General features: G+C 42.4%; 2 protein-coding genes across 3 annotated transcripts; one reads left to right on the top strand and one right to left on the bottom strand.

Moving 5' to 3' along the window:
* Positions 1-2,704: 2,704 nt before the first annotated feature.
* Positions 2,705-6,614, bottom strand: LOC109900623 (myeloid leukemia factor 2). 2 transcript variants are annotated; one of them, XM_031786222.1, is made up of 8 exons: positions 5,879-6,614; positions 5,357-5,468; positions 4,993-5,028; positions 4,795-4,848; positions 4,399-4,527; positions 4,106-4,265; positions 3,664-3,878; positions 2,705-3,189 (listed from the first exon to the last, which is right to left on the bottom strand). In XM_031786222.1, the coding sequence occupies exons 1-7, from the start codon at positions 5,920-5,922 to the stop codon at positions 3,667-3,669; spliced, it is 747 nt and encodes a 248-aa protein (XP_031642082.1). In that variant the 5' UTR covers positions 5,923-6,614; the 3' UTR covers positions 2,705-3,189; positions 3,664-3,666. The 2 variants fall into 2 exon arrangements, with proteins under 2 accessions (XP_031642082.1, XP_020351919.2); XM_020496330.2 differs by having other exon boundaries at positions 3,671-3,878; positions 5,879-6,571.
* A 953-nt stretch (positions 6,615-7,567) lies between these two features.
* LOC116353074 (cell division control protein 42 homolog) lies at positions 7,568-16,603 on the top strand. The gene is made up of 6 exons (XM_031786211.1): positions 7,568-7,677; positions 13,395-13,499; positions 13,771-13,843; positions 14,052-14,161; positions 15,322-15,519; positions 15,681-16,603. Exons 2-6 carry the CDS (start codon positions 13,395-13,397, stop codon positions 15,768-15,770), a joined length of 576 nt encoding a protein of 191 aa, XP_031642071.1. The 5' UTR covers positions 7,568-7,677; the 3' UTR covers positions 15,771-16,603.
* Positions 16,604-16,734: the final 131 nt, after the last annotated feature.

The raw sequence follows: 16,734 nt of genomic DNA, 5'->3' as shown, positions 1-16,734 counted from the left end.
CACAAAATAGAATAGGAGAGAACACAACATGGAATACAAAACACAATCTCCCACAACCCCCCTGTCCCATCCCATGATGACACAGTCAACATTCTGCACCACAGCAACAGAGCTACAGCCCTAGGCACTAACGCTCAGTATATTGGCAATCACAAAAATTACACATTCATTTATGCATACATTTGTTGGAACAATATTTCCGCAGATGTCATAAGTACTAGTCAGTAGTGATGTAAGCCCTGATAAGCTCACATACACAGAGAACAGGCAGAAACAGACGGCAGGGTTGGCAGGAGTGTATGCTGGGACATACTGTGGGATGCATGGGCTTAGCTTGCTGTGTGTATCTGCTAGCTAGAACATACTGGTTGATGCATTCACTTAGTTAGCATTAGCATTCATCTTCTACGACATACTGCAGGCCGCAGAAATCTGTTAGTATGGCTATCAGCTTTGTATAGATACTATGTGGATTGGCCTTGTATAGACTGTTGTGACCAAACTGTAGGTTGTATTTGGCTTAGCCTTTGCATGCACAGTATAGGAGGGGAGACATTGAACTCCCTGTAGTTCAGGTTAGATGGCCATATGGAATAGATACAGTGCCTTGCAAAAGTATTCATACCCCTTGGATTTCTGCACATTTTATTGTGCTACAAAGTGGCATTAAACTGGATTTAATTGTACTTTTTTGTCAACAATCTACACAAAATACTCTGTAATGTCAAAGTGGAATAATAAAAAAACAAAAAATAGAAGATTGATAGAAATTCAATAATATAGTTGTTGCATAAGTATTCAGCTCCCTGAGTAGAGGGAGTTAGAAACACATTTGGCAGTTATTACTTTTTTTAATAGCGTTTCCAGCAACTCCAGTGTAGATTTGGCCTGTAGGTTATTGTCCTGCTGAAAGGTGAATTCCTCTCCCAGTGTCTGTTGGAAAGCTGAACCAGGTTTTCCTTTTGCCTGTGATTAGCTCCATCCTGTTTCTTTTTATCCTGAAAAACTCCCCAGTATGTGCAGATGTCAAGCATACCCATACCTTGATGCAGCCACCACCATGCATGAAAATAAGGAGGCAGTTACTCAGTGAAGTGTTATGTTGGATTTGTCCGAAACATAAGACTTTGCATTTAGGCCAAAAAGTGTATTACTTTAGTGCCTTGCTGCATACAAGATGGATGTTTTGGAATATTTGTAATTCTCTTTTCACTTAGAGTCATTATTGTGGAGTCACTACAATGTTGTTGAACCATCTTAAGTTTTCTCCCATCACATCCATTGTAACTGCTTTAAAATCACCAATGGCCTCATGGTTACATCAGTGAGCAGTTTAATTCTTGTCCTGCACCTTAGTTCAGAAGGATGTCTATCCTGATGTGTCTGGGTGGTTTAATACATAATCCACAGCATAATTATTAACTTGACCATGCTTAAAGAGATATTCAATGTCTGATTTGTTATTGTTATCCATCAACCAATCACTACCCTTCTTTGAGGCTTTCAAAAAAGATCCCTGGTCTTTATAGTTGAATCTGTGCTTGTTATTCAATATTTGATTGAGTGAATTTACAGATATTGTATGCACGGGGGACAGAAGAAGGGTATGCCATTAAAAAATGGCAACCCATAGTATTTCATAGAGAGTGAGTCCATGTAAATTATGTGATTTATTAAGCAACATTTTACTCCTGAACTAATTTAGGCTTGCATAAACAAATAGGCTGAATACTTACACAATGGACATATTTTAATATCACATTTTTATTCATCTTTTTTAAAAAATGAATTTCTCTTCCACTTTGACATTAGAGTATTTTGAGTAGATTAACAAAAAAAGACTATTAAATTAATAAATTCTCATTTGTAACAATGTGAAGCAATCCAAAAGCTCTGAATGACTTTGCAAGGCACTGTATGTGAATGAAGGCCAGGGCCAACTAACAAGTGATGGGTAGCATTTAACAGAATACAGAGATGAAAGATAGAGAACGAACAATAAAGCACACAAGGCAGCTATAAAATACAGATGGAACCTCAGAGATGAAGGTGACAATTATGGAAGAGAGAGGGGGGGAAGAGACAAATCCAGAGGGAATGTGCCACGGAATGGGCAGAGGATAGGGCGGATTTTGATTGGCTTCTTCTCTAGTGTGTTCCATCTGGATGTCATATGACCATCTGCAGCTATTCTGACACTAGATAGTGAGAGCAGGAGTTTACACACACAAGAGAGTGTGTGTAGGGATGTGAATGTGTTTATTTGTGAGGGAGTATGTATGAAGGGATGGACTGTGCCATAGGACACACTATTTACTGTGGAATTTATAATAGAAAAAAAGTGTTGGGATGGAAAGACATGCGGAATATTGAACAGATTCAACAGCAAAACAAAAATACAACCAAGTAACATTTTCACATGCACCAGGGTTGGGATCAATTCCACTTCAATTGTGCCTTTTTGGGAATTAAACTTAAATTCCAATTATCATGGCTTTTCAACAATGAAAATAGTTGGAATGTCAGTTTATTTCCCTAAATGGAAATGGGATGTCAGACAAGTGACTGTATTAAGACAGAAAAACACCAGCAAACTCCATTTCTCCTGTACCACCTTCAGTAATGGCAGTCCTCGTCAGGTCAAAACCTGTTCTAAAAACATAACCCATCCACTCACTATTCCATGACAAACCACAACACAGTGTGCAATTATCTAACAATATTTAATGTTTGTTTTCATTAATTATTTTAATTAGTCAACAGTATACAATTCAATTCACAGACACACTAGTGTCTACACAAACATATATGGACTGTACAGCACATGTGTAGTATGTAGTGTGGCAATTTATATATATTTATATAGTGAGTTGGGAAATTAACGCATGTGAAGTTGGAGGGTGGCTCTATATACAACTTGAATGTGTGTAATCATGTGTGTACGCTTGTCCGCACATGTGTATGTGAACGGTAACAGCAGATAGGTTGAACCATAATTGCGGGTATTGAGTGTGTTGGGTTCTGATGTGTGTGTGTGTTAAATGTATAGTTTATATATAGACAGTCCCATCATATCAAACATCTTGACGGTCAGTAGTGACCCTCTTCTCCCTTCTTCATTCACAGCATCAGGCAGATCCCCTCGGTATCCTCTCCTCCATCCTTCTGCTCACCTTTCACCCTTGACCCCTGGCAGGAGAGAACACATGACATCAGTGGGTGATGTGGATCTCGACTGTCATTTTGGCTTCTTGTCTCCTCTCCTACCCTGATCTGAAAACACTGGTTATGTCAAAAGCAATATGGAGGATTTTTACTGGGACTGAGCTTTTGCATGTCCACTTGTTTAATGTCAGAGCAGATGGAGGAGTGGTGTAACGTAAACCACTGTAGAGTATTGAGATACACCCATTGAGCCCAGACAAGCTAACAACTGGGACAGGCCCAGGTCCAGACTCATCTGTTCCCTGGACCTTATTGACTCACCTAGTGGATTTGAAAGGACTGGATCGGGATTGGCGTAAGCAAAGACCCTATATCAGGGTTGATGCCTATCCACTACTTTCAGATCAACAAAGGGTACAGGAATTGATTTGGAACTGTGCTGTCCACAGTACACACACTTTTACAAACACAGACATACACAGGTCATGCTCCTCCTACCTCTCACCAGTCGTAGCGGGGGCGAGTTGCGGGTGGGAGGTGTCTGGGAGACTCATGGCGAGGGGCGGGCGGAGACGAGGAGCTGGGTGGGGCGGCGAGGGCCAGCTGTTGGCCCCCTGCCCTCCTGTCCCGGCCGTAGTCTATCCCCCGTGCGTTTGGGGGAGGGTACCTTCCGGCTGTGCTCCTCCACTCCTCATCGAAGGCAGTAGCCTCACCTGAGAGAGGGACAGGGGGCGGGGGGGTCAGAAACCTGGCCAGACATACCTCTAACCAGGCAAGTCTAGCAATGGAAACAAACAGTTGCAAATACAGCCATTAAGAATGAATGTGCTTTTTTACTCAAGGCAAATGGTTTATTATTACTTGAGGGTTAGAAACATGGGTATGGTCATACTGATTCTGGAGAACCGTAGTGAGTAGCACATGTAGCTCCGTGACTTACTCTCCTCCAGGTTGATGTAGTCCTGTCGTTCTTCGCGGTCACCCGTGTGGCGGTTTCGGGAGCGTTCCATCACGTGACCGCGGTCCCAGATGTGGTGGCCAATGGCCAGGCGCTCCAAGCCACTCTCGCTGTCACGCATCGATTGGCGCGTCTCACGAATCTGAGGGGAGGAGGTAGTGTTCAGCAGGGAGCTGGTAGTAGAGGCCAGTAGCTCTGGAGGACTGGCATTGTAAAACCCTACTGAAAAATGTACATGCAATCACAGTAGTAAATGTCATTTGGCCTGCTCTTACCCCTCCAGGTGCAGTCCTCAGTTCACTGGTCTGCTGGTAGACTTTAGGGGCTCCCATGTCTGAGGAGGAGTAGGAGATGACTGTGGAGGAAGAGAACGTCTGACAGTTTGGCGAACCAGACATTCTGTCCTAAAGGGAAAGAAGATAACACATCTTGTCCAGCTGGATTATGTTTAAGTTTCATCCACTGAACTCATGTTGGGTCTTTGCTACGTTTTTAGCTAGCCCCAGCTAGCTTAATTAGCTAGACAGAGTTGTTGCTGGGTCACAAAACGTTAACTCTAAAATGTGTTTTTTTTCTGGACGCAGAGAATCCCCATTGAGGGTGTTTTTTTTAGCTCAGGAACATGTTTGATCTGGAAAAGCAGGTGAGGGAATATCTCTGGAAATACTCACCATGTTCTCCATCATTCCTCCCATCATCCCAAACATGTCCATGAAGCCTCCCCCCTAGGGAAGGAACACATGAGGAGGTCAGTTATCTGATTCTGAAATTGAAAATTAGTTTTGAATGTATTGGAACAGGGCCTTGGGTGCTTTTCTGTGCTCTAAGAGGCAGAGATAACATCTTAACACGCAGGGACAAGGACTCACCATTCCCATCATTCCAAACGGCTGCAGGGCCCCAGCCTGAAAAGCAGTAGGAGGTTATTTAACAGCAGACAACAAATATGCAGTAACAATGCAGTATGGCATGAAGTACTATAAAATTAGAGTCTACACTACATATAATCAAAGGTGAAATAGCTATGGTGTGTTGTGCTGTATACATACCAGGGTTGGGTCGATTCCATTTTAATTAGTCGATTCAAAAGTTATCCAATTCAAATTCCAATGTTTACTCATTGAAGAGAATTTGAATTGTACTGTACTTTCTAAATTTGAAGTGGAATTGAACCCAACATCACACACTTACTAGAGATACTCAGAGTAGTCTCTCTCACACACACACACACACCTGAAGGTGGGGTGCACGGGGAGGCTGAATCTGAGGGCTGAGGGGGAAAGGTTCGTAGCCAAACGACCCAAACAGACTCCTCATCTGTTGCCTCTGGGCTGCAAATGGATCCCTTCAAAACAGAAATTATTTATCTCACTGAGGATACACACCATGAAAAAAAAAACACAGCAGTGAATAAGGAAAAGGATTGCTGACATTATGAAAAACTCAGGTGAGAAATCCACCTGTTTCCAGGAGTACTCTTGACCATGGTTACTCAGCATGGAATGAGGATATAAGGTGTAACCACATACTTATGTAAAAAAAAAAATAAGGAACAAAATAAATAAGCTAGAGATAACTATATCATGGCTTGGATGGATCATGACACTATGTGGTGTATGCAGTTAACTGATACACATGGTGGCAGGAGATTAGGCCTTTAAATCTCAGAACAAACGACGACTGGGTTGATGCATGCAAGTGGGTATAAAAGCAAGACATGCAGTTCGCTTGGATAAAAGGCAATACGATACTCACATCATGTAAGGGTTGTCATCCACGTCATTTAAATATCGAAACATGGTGTTTTGGTTAGCTAATTAAGCTAGTTGGGGCTAGCTAAAAACGTAGTTTCTTGGGGCCTCAGTACAAAAAATAATGTAAGAGGACAGTAAGTTTACGACCTCTCATTCAGGTATTTCGATACTTCTAGTACAGCGTACCGACGGACAATAGTGAGAAATGTGCAGCAGTATTGTTAGCAAGCTAGCTAACCTTGCTAGCCACCTAGCATCCGTGTAAGGAAACTAGCCTGAAAACTAGCTTGCAAACAAACGTAGGAAATTAGCCCCTTAAAGCAGACGTATTTGCAGAAAGAAAGTCTTATATTGTTCACGCCTAAGTACAACTTAAAACATTGACTCGGGTTTTCCTAGCAAGATAGCTAACTAGCTATTTTTCCACTGTTGATTGCACATGAAAACGGAAGTCAAGCTGACAAAGGAAGCCAAAACGTCAGGAATCCAAAGGAAGAAAGATGTTGATGTCTCCACAATTTTCCAACAACCTGACACCTACAAACGCCTATATGTTGTGCAAAACATGCACCTATCCGTTCAGAAGCCGTGATGCTAAATGTCACCGAATAAAAAACAAATGACCCTGCAAAACGCCTGTTGCCCGCAAGCTAGAATTAAGCGAAATGTCAATAAAAAAAAGGGGGGGGGCAACATCCGGAAATGACGCAGGCTCGTCGTCAATGAGGATAGAATGCAAAAGGGCCAACATGCCTTACCCTTGCTAATGTGTAATATCTGTCAGCCAATGTCACTTCTTTGGTATCTATTTACATTAAACATGTAATTTTTTCTATTGAATGTCACTAAATAGAGCTGGTGAGAGGGTGTCATTATGTCACTGGGTGACATAAATTATATAGAGCTTAAAATCATAATCAACTATCTTTTTTTCTAAAGATTTGCCTTGATATGACTGTAAAAACAGAACATTTTAAAACAAGACTCAGAAACAACTTTAGGAATCAAAATATTGCCAGAAGTTACAGAAATGTGAGAACACTGCTCTCTACAGGCCTTGCTTTTGAGGATCAAACTGCTGTTGCATGCATGCATGCTCAAAAGTTGTGCCAACTGTCAAATATGTTTTTGAAGTTAAGTTTTAATGTCACATGCACAAGTATAGTGAAATGCCTTCTTGCAGCACCAAACCCAACAATGCACTGATCAATATCAAAGTAGCACTAAAGATAACACTAAAGAACACAAGGTAATAAGCTATATACATGGTCAGTCCAATACCATATTTACAATGTGCAGGGATACTGGAGTGATAGAGGTAGACACAGTGCATTCGGAAAGTATTCAGAACCCTTGACTTTTTTCCACCTTTTGTTACATTACAGCCTTATTCTAATATGGATTAAAGAGGAATTCTGGAGCTCTGTCAGAGTGACCATCGGGTTCTTGGTCACCTCCCTGACCAAGGCCCTTGCCCCCCGATTGCTCTGTTTTGCCAGGCGACCAGCTCTAAGAAGAGTCTTGGTGGTTCCAAACTTCTTCCATTTAAGAAATATGGAGGCCACTGTGTTCTTGGGGATCTTCAATGATGCAGAAATGTTTTGGTACCTCCCCCCCCCCCATGTTTTAATTATCAATTTTACAATAAGGCTGTAACGTAACATAATGGTCAAAAAGTGAAGGTGTCTGAATACTGGGAGGGGGAGGGGGAGGGGGAGGGGGGAATCCTCTCTCGCAGCTGCGCAGAAGTGGTCTAGTCAAACCCGGATGTAACCAACGCCTAATTGCCGGAGAAAAACGGTGAGTACTTTTCTGAAAACGTGCATAATGAAATTGTTTTAGTTAAATAAATGGGAAGACAGTTGTAGTATATATTCGTCCATCGTTATACATTAGTGCCTACTCACGTAAGAAACGTTGAATTGTTATAATGTCGTTAACGACCATAAGCGACTTTTTAGGAAATTAGCAACCACAGGCTAACCGAGGGGCAATGCTTGCCAGCCAACTCGCATTGTCATAACTTTGAAAAGTTTCATGATATGAGGGCAGTCTCGAATGTTTTGGACTGTACAAAATAACCAACCATCGGCAATGTTTTATGACAATCTAACTTTACCCATAATTATTTGGCTAGCTGTATGCTTCATGTCAGTGTCTCCCGAAAGCCGGTAGCTAACGTTTGGTATGTGTAGAGCAAATTCTAAGGTTTAACTTTCACATTCATTTTTAGACTGAGACTTTAATGGCTAGTTACAGATTGTTACACAGTATAATGTGTGAAACCAAATATTGTTGGTATCCATTACTGAGAGTTACAGGTTACTTACTGTATGCTGTAACGTTAGCGCAGATAATTTGACCAACCTTAATGATATAATCTTTACAAACTTTGTTGTCAATTCGGTCAAACGTGTATATTTTAAAATGACTGTGTCCAGTTGCAGGTGGTGCGTTTGAATTTAGAAAATGCTCAGTTATTAAAATAATGTGTATGGCGCCATTTTAGTGTTGCCAAATTAAGGTTGGTCGAAAACTCTCTGTGCTACGCCAAACAGTACCTAACCTGTAACTCCCAGTAATGGATCCCCAAAATCTATGGTTAAATCACATTATCTGGTGTAACAATCTGTAGCTATGCAATGGCATGCTTGCTGTCCTTGCATTTTTCTGGGAAAGATGAGTGTATTTAGACAAGCAGGTCCACCTTTTCCTATACCAATTGGTCGTTTGACCAATCACATCAAATTAAATGTATTTATGTAGCCCTTCGTACATCAGCTGATATCTCAAAGTGCTGTACAGAAACCCAGTCTAAAACACCAAACAGCAAGCAATGCAGGTGTGTAGAAGCACGGTGGCTAGGAAAAACTTCCTAGAACGGCCAAAACCTAGGAAGAAACCTAGAGAGGAACCAAGCTATGTGGGGTGGCCAGTCCTCTTTTGGCTGTGCCGGGTGGAGATTATAACAGAACATGGCCAAGATGTTCAAATGTTCATAAATGACCGGCATGGTCAAATAATAATAATCACAGGCATCACTGGAGCAGCAGCACGGCCAGGTGGACAGCAAGGAGTCATCATGTAAGGTAGTCCTGAGGCATGGTCCTAGGGCTCAGGTCCTCTGAGAGAGAATTAGAGAGAGCATACTTAAATTCACACAGGACACCGAATAGGACAGGAGAAGTACTCCAGATATAACAAACTGACCCTAGCCCCCCGACACATAAACTACTGCAGCATAAATACTGGAGGCTGAGACAGGAGGGGTCAGGAGACACTGTGGCCCCATCCGATGACACCCCCGGACAGGGCCAAACAGGAAGGATAAAACCCCACCCACTTTTCCAAAGCACATCCCCCACACCACTAGAGGGATATCATCAACCACCAACTTACCATCCTGAGACAAGGCCGAGTATAGCCCACAAGGTCTCCACAACGGCACAACCCGGGGGGGGCGCCAACCCAGACGGGAAGATCACATCAGTGACTCAACCCACTCAAGTGACGCACCCGTCCTAGGGACAGTATGAGCCCTAGTAAGCCAGTGACTCAGCCCCTGTAATAGGGTTAGAGGCAGAGAATCCCAGTGGAAAGAGGGGAACTGGCCAGGCAGAGACAGCAAGGGCGGTTCGTTGCTCCAGAGCCTTTCCGTTCACCGTCACACTCCTGGGCCAGACTACACTCAATCATATGACCCACTGAAGAGATGAGTCTTCAGTAAAGACTTAAAGGTTGAGACCGAGTTTGCGTCTCTCACATGCGTAGGCAGACTATTCCATAAAAATGGAGCTCTATAGAAGAAAGCCCTGCCTCCAGCTGTTTGATTTTTTTACTTCTTCATAGCTGATCTGATTGGTCAAAATATCAGAATTAGTCAACCAGTCTATGCGCAGCCTATGTCCGGTGCCCCCCAGTCCAGTTCACTTGCTGTCTGCTAAATTTAGTTAAGCCATAACTGTAGAGCTGATTGTTTATTCATAAGCGATGCCATTTCCTTTCACATATTTAGGTATAGACTAGCTGCTTTTAGCAACGCTAGTATTTACACACTAGCGTTGCTGGGAATTAGCTTGCAAAAAACCTGACTGGTCCGCCAGAAAATAAATACAATTAATTTCAATTTATTCTGTCGATTGTCTGTAGGCTTGGTCCTTATGCAGGGGGTGAATTTGTGAGAGAAAAAATACATCTATTGGAACGTTTAATTAACCAGCATTTCCCAATGTGGGTCTGTTACAGACCCATTCAGTTCCTCTCTGCTTACATGTCAAAATAAAAATCCCCAACAAGATCTTGCTTTTTTGTGAGCGTGTATGTCACACGTGCAGGACTTTTATTTTGACATGAAGTAAGCGCAGAGGATGAAGTAAGTGCAGAGGAAGTGGGTCTACAACAGACCCACTTTTGGAAAGTATGTTTAATTAGTTCAATTAGATGTTTTTTCTCAATTTCCCCCAGTATAAGGTTTAACCTTAAGGACAATCGGCAGGGTAAGTTTAAATATAATTCTATTTAACCTCTGGCTTCCAGCGGACTATCAATCAAATGTATTTATAAAGCCCTTTTTACATCAGCCGATGTCACAAAGTGCTGTACAGAAACCCAGCCTAAAACCCCAAACAGCAAGCAATGCAAATGTAGAAGTACGGTGGCTCGGAAAAACTCCCTAGAAAGGCCAGAACCTTGGAATAAACCTAGAGGAACCAGGCTCTGAGGGGTGGCCAGTCTTCTTCTGGCTATGCCAGGGCGAGATTATAACAGAACATGGCCAAGATGTTAATAGATGACCAGCAGGGTCAGATAATAATAATAATCACAATGGTTGTAGAGGGTGCAACAGGTCAGCACCTCAGGAGTAAATGTCAGTTGGCCTTTCATAGCAGAGCATTCAGAGTTCGAGAGAGTCCGGGACAAGGTAGCACGTCCAGTGAACAGGTCAGGGTTCCATAGCCATAGGCAGAACAGTTGAAACTGGAGCAGCAGAATGACCAGGTGAACTGGGGACAGCAAGGAGTCAAAAGGCCAGGTAGTCCTGAGGCATGGTCCTAGGGCTCAGGTCCTCTGAGAAGAGAGAATTAGAGGGAGCATATTTAAATTCAGTTGATTTGGACAAACCATCCACAGAGACAAACTGATATCTTTCCGACAGATAAGATCTAAACCAAGCCAGAACTTGTCCATGTAGACCAATTTGGGTTTCCAATCTCTCCAAAAGAACGTGGTGATCGATGGTGTCAAAAGCAGCACTACGGTCTAGGAGCACGAGGACAGATGCAGATCTTTGGTCTGACGCCATTAAAAAGTAATTTACCACCTTCACGAGTGCAGTCTCAGTGCTCTGATGAGTTCTAAAACCAGACTGAAGCGTTTCGTATACATTGTTTGCCTTCAGGAAGGCAGATATGGTAACTAGTGTAACCAGGAGGAGAGGCCTCGTTTAACACAGTAAATTCATCAGGCTTAAGCCACGATTCATTCAGACCAATCACATCAAGATTATGATTATTGACTATAACTGCCTAGGAAGTGAGTGCTCTAACATTAAGTAGCCCTATTTTGAGATGTGAGATATCACAATCTCTTTCAATAATGACAGGAATGGAGGAGGTGTTAATTCCAGTGAGATTGATAAAGTGAACACCGCCATGTTTAGTTTTGACCCCCCCCCCCCAGATCGAGGCACAGACACGGTCTCAATTGGGGATAGCTGAGCTTACTACACTGACTATGCTAGTGGCAGACTCCACTAAGCTGGCAGGGTGGCTAGCTGCCTGGCCTGCACCCTATCTCATTGTGGAGTTAGAGCCCTGTCTATGTTCATAGATCAGATGAGAGCACCCCTCCAGCTAGAATGGAGTCCATCACTCCTCAGCAGGCCAAGCTTGGTCCGGTTTGTGGGTGAGTCCCAGAAAGAGGAAATTCTATATTTTGGGAGGGGCAGAAAACGGTTTCAACCAGCGATTGAGTTGTGAGACTGCTGTAGAGCTCATCACTCCCCCTGACTGGGTGGGGGGCAGAGACAATTACTCGATGCCGACATCTTTCTAGCTGATTTAAACACTTAAGCTATATTGCGCTTGGTGACCTCTGACTGTTTCATCCTAACATCGTTGGTACCGACGTGGATAACAATATCCCTATACGCTCTACACTCGCCAGTTTTAGCCTTAGCCAGCACCATTTTCAGATTAGCCTTAGCATCGGTAGCCCTGCCCCCTGGTAAACAGTGTATGATCACTGGATGATTAGTTTTAAATCTAATACTACAGTAATGGAATCGCCAATGACTAGGGTGTTCAATTAGTCAGAGCTAATGGTGGGAGGCTTCGGCATCTCAGACCCCGTAACGGGAGGAGTAGAGACCAGAGAAGGCTCGGCCTCTGACCTGTTGCTTAATAGGGAGAACCGGTTGAAAGTTTCTGTCGGCTGAATGAGCGACACCGGTTGAGCATTCCTACAGCAATTCCTTTCAGAAGCCTTGAGAAAGTTGTCCGGTTGAGGGGACCGTGCGAGGGGATTTATACCACTCACGTTATCTATACTTATTAGTGGTACAGACGATGTTTCATCCTTTACTTAGCTTCGGCTGGTGGAGGTCCTGTAAAACCATGTCCAGATAAAGCTTCCGGGGTGAAAAAGTTGAATGAAAAAACGAGGTAAAAATATACGACGGTAATTAAAAAGTAAAAGCCATAAAGTTGGCAGGTAGCAAAGAAACATTAAAAACAAACCGCACGTAAACAAGTCTACAAGTTGTGGCCGGAAACTATAGCGTTTTTTTGCAAGATAATTCCTAGCATCACTAGTGTGGAAATACTAGCGTTGCTAAAAGCAGCTAGATATAGACTACCCGTTTCTAATGTGTTTATCTACTTATTCAGCAGAAGTAACAATTTGAAATTAGAATCTTAAATCAGGCAAAACGCAACAAATAGTCATGACTACATCATGTCACTTCCCTTTCCCTGCCATGTCTTTGCTATGCAAGTATGCGGAAGTTAACGTTGTCTAGCAGTAACTGGAAATAACTTTTTGTTACATAACACCAAATTTGTCACAGACACAGTTTTTTGGGTAGTCCAGGCATATTTTGATTTGCCTGGACCCCTGTCTGTTTACCTGTCTGTCTCTACCTCCTTCCGTTGGCTATTAGAAGTTCCGCCCCCCATAAAGGATCCATTAGTGACAATCAACATGTTTCAAATGCGGTCAAGCATCATTTGTGGTTTGATGATCAGTAGATGCCCATGTTTTGAGCCTAACACACCATGAACATCACCTGTCTGTACATCAATAGGCTGCAGGCAAGGCAGACAGTGTTATTGCAAATCACGGTGCTGTTGTCATCTCCACTCTGTCTGGTTGTGTTGTTTTTAGTTTCCCAGTTACTGTTATTGTATGGAGTTACAAGCAAGGTCTCAATTATGTCTTTCATAAGATATTAACTCTACTATGTTATGACTGGTGTATGTGTGTCTTGTCTATCTGTGTCTGTCTCTCTCGCCGAGTAGATGCAGACAATAAAGTGTGTAGTGGTGGGGGACGGAGCTGTAGGAAAGACCTGTCTACTTATCTCCTACACAACCAACAAGTTCCCCTCAGAATACGTGCCTACGGTAAGAGGTGGGCAGGGGAGGGTGTAAGTAGGGGCAAACAAGTCACACCCTAAACACTGTGGAGGTCAGTGGGGTGATGTCCAGAGAGCTGAGTGGGAGGGTAGAATGGGCTTTAACACCATAACCAGCCTGCCAGTTGGGGTAATGTTTGATTTGAACCTTTTATTTAACGTTTAGCTTATTGATTTACATTTGCTTCATGAAATAATAAAAAATGGGTAACATCCCTTGAACTTTTTTACAAATTATTTTGTGTGTCTCATGTGTGCAGGTGTTTGATAATTATGCAGTGACGGTGATGATCGGAGGGGAACCCTACACACTTGGGCTTTTTGACACAGCAGGTAATCTGTCTTTGTCTTTCAATTTATGCTTTTATGTCTGTACCTCCTTCTGTTAAGCAGTCGCTGTGCTACAACTCAATCCTAGTCTGCTTTTGTTCATTCTTGAGAACATATGATGTCTTGTAAATGCAACTCAACCAGTTGAATCGTTCAATATCACATTAGTTTCATTGTCACAGCGTTCTCTTCCTCTGATTGGTCGTCTCAGGTCAAGAGGATTACGATAGGCTGCGACCTCTCAGCTACCCGCAGACGGATGTCTTCCTCGTCTGTTTCTCCTGCGTCTCACCCTCATCCTTTGAGAATGTCCGAGAGAAGGTCGGTGTTGGTGTTGGAGTCGCCACACCTCAACTTTTTACCTTGTATTATTACCCATAGAGAAACTTCTAGATGATGGATCTGAACCCTTTCCTTAGCCACTTCACCTTCTGTTATGGCAGAAGATCTCCCAAAGCCCATTGGAAGGCTATGTGAAGTCATCCTCATACTGCTTACATCAGGAATGGGAAACTTTGATGGGGCCACAGTGGCACACGGGTCTGTGTACCCACATCCATTCCAACACATGCAATCAGAGCCAGCCATAGCCTTTCGGGGGCCCTAAGTTGTCTTGCGAGCAAAACATTGACGTTTTAGTTCATTTCCTGAAATTCTACACATTTTGCCATGGAGTGTAGATAGAATGTTGTAGTTTTAAATTAAGTTTGCTTCAATTCTATACATTTTGCCATGGGGCAGAGAGAAGATTTTACAATTTTAGAACTCATTTCATGCAATTCTACTAATTTTGCCATGGGGTGGAGAGAAGAACGTGTAGTTTTACAGCAAATGTTCTTAAATTCTACACACTTTGCCATAATGTGGAGAGAAATGTTTGCAGTTTTAATATGATATCTGAGTGAGCGTGACAATTTAATGGGGGCCTCCCGCTCGGTAATTCGACCATGATTACTACAGATGGCTAGACTAATTTACCATTCTAAATTTACCAATCTTTGCTAATTCAGTGGCTGTCAGTGACTAACATAACACAATAAACTTCTGATTCACAACCATATTTCAATATTGCAAATTGTATTATACTATTGTAACTCTCAACAGTAAGTTGAGACCCCGAATGAGTTCCTAAAAAAATATATATATTTTTGAAACAAATTTTGGGAAGTTGATCCCCGATCCCATTCCTGGCTTACATCTATCTCTGTTGATATCTACAAACAGAATGGCTAGGGGCTAGCTCAGGGTAAAAAAAAGAAAGCATGCACTTTTCCTACTAGCCCTCACTTTGCTGAAAAATGTATTTACTACGACTGAGATGTGTGGTTGTCTCACCTTGCTATTTTAAGATGAATCTAACTGTAACTCTGTCTGGATAAGAGCGTCTGCTGAATGACTAAAATGTTAAAATGATTTTGAATTGAGCATATGAACTGATTCTGTACACACTCTGACCTCGGTGTATCCTTCAACCTATGTAGTGGGTTCCAGAGATCTCCCATCACTGTCCTCGTACACCCTTCCTGTTGGTGGGCACCCAGGTGGATCTGAGGGACGACAGCAACACTGTGGAGAAGCTGGCCAAGAACAAACAGCGGCCCCTGTCCCCTGAGAGCGGAGACAAGCTGGCCCGGGATCTCCGGGCCGTCAAATATGTGGAGTGCTCCGCCCTCACGCAGGTAAGGGGCCAAGGATTATGATGATACATTGTTAGAGGGAAAAAGAGCTGATAAGGACCCATGGTGGCTGAAACATTGCTGTACTTCACAAAATATGTTAGAATACATTTATAAACCATGAAAAGTCAATGCAAACTTTCCCTCTCTCCTCTCTCTCTCAGAGGGGGCTGAAGAACGTGTTTGACGAGGCCATCCTTGCAGCTTTGGAACCTCCTGAGACTAAACCCAAGAAACGCTGTGTCCTGTTATAAAGGGAGGAGGAGGAGAGAAGGAGCGGTAGAGGGGCAGGGTTAAAAATAGGCGAGTTGGTTACAAATAAGAGAAGCAGATCAACAGCTTGAAAAAGGACAAAAAAGAGTGAAAAGGAAGGAGATGAAATGGCATCGAGACTCCAATACATTCATGCACTGTGCCTTCTTAATATGTATTGAGAAATGGAGAGGAGAACGAAAGAAATGTGGGGAAGGAATCAGAACTTTCATCTAGTCTCCTTCTCCAGATACACTTTAGACATCTGAAGTGTTTACCCTAACATTACTTCTGTGGGGCGGGCTCTCCTACCTGCCTGTCATGTTGCCTTTGTGCCTAGCTTAAATTAAATAAATACCTTGGGGAAACACTTAATTTACATTTTCTTTTGTTGCTACTTTGAGGAGGGAGGGGGAGAAACAAAGATTTCTTTCCACTCCCGACCAGGCTAGCATGCTAGAATGGTCACTTTTTCTTTTGGGACACACCAAGTGCATTTTCGCCTCAGATTTTACTGCCTTCTGAAGGCAACACAGAACTGAATATATATGATTTTTTATCTCTTTTTGTGTCATGTATGATGTATTAATTTTATAATTTTATTTTGGGAAATTCTTAGCGTATATTATATTCTTTTGGGAGTATGTTTTCTTTTTTTGCTTGACTACCAACTTGATTGTGATTGGTTGATAGTATAACACATTAAGCTGTACTCTTTTGAATAGCTGATCTTAATCTTGATAATAACAATGATGGTGAGATTATAACCTTTTCCTAGTCAACTTCTGGATGTTTGTAATTGCAGAATGTTTTTAATAAAATAGTTTAACTGACACAGTTGGTCATTGAGTTAGTGTGTAATTCTTATTTTTCTATATATGTTTCACATGATGGTATACACCACATCATAGAAGAAACTGTAGTCAAAACAAGTTTATTTGACCAAGTCGACTGCAGAACACGAGC

The sequence above is a fragment of the Oncorhynchus kisutch genome, linkage group LG2 (assembly GCF_002021735.2).
Source record: "Oncorhynchus kisutch isolate 150728-3 linkage group LG2, Okis_V2, whole genome shotgun sequence".
Classification (NCBI taxonomy): domain Eukaryota; kingdom Metazoa; phylum Chordata; class Actinopteri; order Salmoniformes; family Salmonidae; genus Oncorhynchus; species Oncorhynchus kisutch.
Note: the sequence above shows the minus strand (reverse complement) of the source record. Positions and strands in the feature narration are given on the sequence as shown.